The following is a 3,817-nucleotide window of genomic DNA, read 5'->3' as shown; positions in this document are numbered from 1 at the left end:
ATAATTTTATATAATTATAAATAAACGGACATATATAAAATATTTTTTAACTGCTCATACTTTACTATTAGTTTACTATTAGTTCTTATTAGTTAAATATTTTTTTCTTGTAAGAAAATTATACTTTTTTAATATAATAAAAATTCATTTTTCTATTGAATCTTGTAATACAAAACTCAATAATCAAGCACCCCGATTTGTGAGAGATGAGGGGATTCATAATAATCAAAAATATCCCGATTTGTTAGAAACAATCAAGTGACTATTATCCTTATAACTTTTTACTTAAAAATATACATAGAAAGTAGCAGAAGTGACATAGAAATACATCGTACACGTTAAAAATAAGAAATTGTAGTATTCTATTTCGAAAAGTGACGCCCCGAGGAGGTCAAACGGTTTATTAGAGGGATGCTTGTGGAGTTTTTTATCAGGACTTTTTATCGGCAAGATCCACAATATATCAAATTTTCAATTCGACCGAAATTCAATTTCCATAAGGTTTATGCGATGTCGTTTTGAAACACAGTCATAATATATTGGAAAGAAAACTACAATAAATTAAAGATCTTGTAATCAGAGACTTACAGCATAAGAGGGCCACTTTCTAGTAATTTAGTCAGAGTGAGATAGCACATATTTTTTTTTCTTTCATGCCATTACAGAACGAGATAGCACTTATTTTTTCTCATTCATAAGATGTTATTAAAAAGACGACACGTTTTTATTACTCTCTAATTAAAGGATACTAATAGAAAACTGCAATAAACTTGATAGAAAAAAAGGAAGGTATACAATACTTTTTTTCGACTTTCTTATTATATATTATAGTAGAATATCTGAACAGTATTAGCCAATCAATGAATCCTTGACGAAGAGAGCAATACAATCTTTATTAGAGTCTAAATTCTTATATAAGTCTATCCAATACGCTCTATATTTTAATCAATATTTTGCTCTTGAAGTATTTTACAGAAGATGTTCATTTCGGGAACGATTTTTCAAAGAAGATGAGAATCAAAATCTCGTGCATATTTCGAAAGCATATAAATAAAGAAATATTTTGTTTACAACTTATTCGTTTTCTGTATTTTATATCTGACGTTTTATTCTTGTACTAATATATTCGTCGAACTTTATTGGTGTATATTTTTTAAATCCTTATAGATATATTAATCGTGTTATAACTGTTCTTAAAAATATACAAAAAGTATTTAATTTTATTGTACTAACTTTTTGATTTTATAATTTAAGAGGGGAGTGCTAACTTGTTGCACAAAATCGCGATTGAAAATGATGCTGCTGACTTAGCATTATCACTTTCAATCGCGTTTTTTGCTAAATTGAGAAAATTTAGGATTAGAGCACATAATTAGTATTTAATTCACAAAAGCATTTAATTCTTGTTATTTTTTTTGTGGGAGGCAAGTTTAACAGAAATAAAGTACAACAGAAAGTACGTGTTTTGAATTTCCTCGACACTCGCGTAAATTTAAACGACTTTTATAATTTCACGTGTGTATTCAAATTTCGAAATACATAGCACGTATTTGAAAGAAATATTAAAGTCACATTAACGTTTTTTATGCAATCATCGTATTTGCTTCATACTGGTTTTTTACAATTGTTAGTTACAATTTCGTACAGTTAAATAAAATGTTTTTTTCATTAAATGCATATTTTGACCGTACGAAGGGCATTAATGGGTTTTATAAATAATTAAAATTTAAAAAACAACTTTTTTTAAAAAAAAACCCGGAAAATTTTTCAAAAAATCGAAAAAAATTTTTTTTCAATTTTCGAAAAACTTTTTAACTTTGACATTCTTAAAATGCATAAAATTCTGGATATTAAAAAAAAGTTTGCTCTACCTTCTATCCAAAACTGATAAGCAAATCAAAATTTTTACAACAATGCAATTTCTTTCTCAATTTTTTCAAAATTTTTGCTTTGACACACATTTTTGTGACCATAAAAACTATATTTTCTCGTATTATCATTAATATATATGCATTTAAGCATCGCATAATTTCACATGCAAAAACATTAATTATTTATTTAAAAAAAAAATTATATAATTTAAAACAATTGTAAAAAGCCAATACGTTAAAAAACGTTAATGACTTGATTTAATAAAATGCCGAGAAATGGATATTTTTTTTTACATCTACTTTCAGAATCTCTTTGATTTTTTCATGGAGGGAATGTGTATTGTGATATAAGTATTACTTAGGCTCAGTTTCACAACTTACGATTAACTCTTATAACTGAGGTTTGTTTCTTATCTCTTTCTAATTCTAGAATTAAAATGAGACAATGAATAAGTTGAACCTCAATTAAGAGTTAACTGTGAATTGTGAAACTGAGCCTTAATCAAATAGAATTATTTTAGATCAGTTTTTCATTGCTCCAATTAATGAAACTCCGATTAATTTAATCGATGATTAATTCAATTAACAGTAAAACTATTAGATGATTTATTATCTCTAATCTTTCTACACAAACAAAAAAATCAATAAATTTATCCTGTAAAAATCTAAACAGTTTTTTTTATACTATCTCCTTTTATAAATGCCTACAATTTTATAAGAGAGAAACTTTAATTTTAAATTCCCTTTTAAACTTAAATTTATCTTAAAATGAAAATATATAATAATAACAAACATTTTATTAATTTTCTCCCACAAGAACAAGTAAAAATAAATAAATAAATAAATAAATAATTTATCTTATAATATAAAGTATTATAATCAAGTTCCTGAAATTGAATCGAGCACAATAGTACATATGATGTACATATGGTATACATATAGTGACCGTGTTTCATTTCAAATTTACTACCAGCACTGAAAATGCTCCAGTTACACACTATAGATTTTCAATACTGGCAGTCAATATTGGAATACAGTCAGTATGTACAAAAGTGACAAGTCACCTAGGTAACAGATAAACAAGAGAGTTGTAATCGCTGCTAAATAGGTTGTATCTTTGATATTGTTTGATATGGCTGAGGATATCGCGGTAAGCCTCCTCGCTCAATATTACGGAATTTCCGAAGAATCGGAAACTAAAAAATTTCCATCGATCCAGGAATGCGTGAGCAGTATAGAAAATGACTCTGATAAATTGATTGACGAGCAATCGACCGTGGATACAAACGGTGATGATACATCCAAGGAAACGGAAGTGCAGGTGCAAATTTTAATACAACTCTGTTATTATTATTAAACTGGATTTATTTTTTATAAATAATAGTGACAACTGTGTAATTATCCAAACACGATAACAAGAATAGCAGATATTTTATTATTTCGAAAGAGCATAAAAAATTAAGTTTTATAAAAAGATTTCAGAGCATAAAAAATTAATTATTCTTTCGATTTTAATGATAGAAATATCATATTATCATTGCTGATATATGTTTGGATAAATTGAAAAATATCTTTTAAATATAATATAACTGAAATATCTTATAAATATAATTCGACTAAATTAGATTTTATAAAAAATCTGGGTGATTTTTACTGTTCAAATTAATTTAATTAAAAATCTTTTTTACTTAAATCAAAATTAGATAGAGTTTCTAAGAATTAACGCGGGATATTGTTATGAATTATGATTTATTTAATATAAAAATTACAATAGTATATGTTTCGACCCATAATTAAGATTCTTTTTAGTAATTAAATCTTAAAATAATAAAGTGAGATTTCTACATTATAATTAATCACAAAGTGAACTTAAAAATTGAAAATCGTAACAAAAATAAGCTGTATTAAAAAATCCATATCATTTATTGAAAAAATACTGCGGTAAA

The 3,817-nt window shown here is 25.7% G+C and overlaps 1 protein-coding gene across 1 annotated transcript in view; it reads left to right on the top strand.

The window, feature by feature from the left end:
* The first annotated feature begins 3,003 nt into the window (after positions 1-3,003).
* LOC108694855 (leucine-rich repeat-containing protein 27-like) overlaps positions 3,004-3,817 on the top strand; it is a 4,431-nt gene continuing 3,617 nt past the window's right edge. Inside the window, exon 1 of the mRNA XM_018204538.1 lies at positions 3,004-3,192. Coding sequence (XP_018060027.1) covers positions 3,004-3,192 — 189 coding nt within the window. The remainder of the gene's footprint in view (positions 3,193-3,817) is intronic.

The sequence above is a fragment of the Atta colombica genome, unplaced genomic scaffold (genome assembly GCF_001594045.1).
Source record: "Atta colombica isolate Treedump-2 unplaced genomic scaffold, Acol1.0 scaffold125, whole genome shotgun sequence".
In the NCBI taxonomy this organism is placed as follows: domain Eukaryota; kingdom Metazoa; phylum Arthropoda; class Insecta; order Hymenoptera; family Formicidae; genus Atta; species Atta colombica.
The sequence above is the reverse complement of the archived record's forward strand: the minus strand, read 5'-3'. Positions and strand labels throughout refer to the sequence as shown.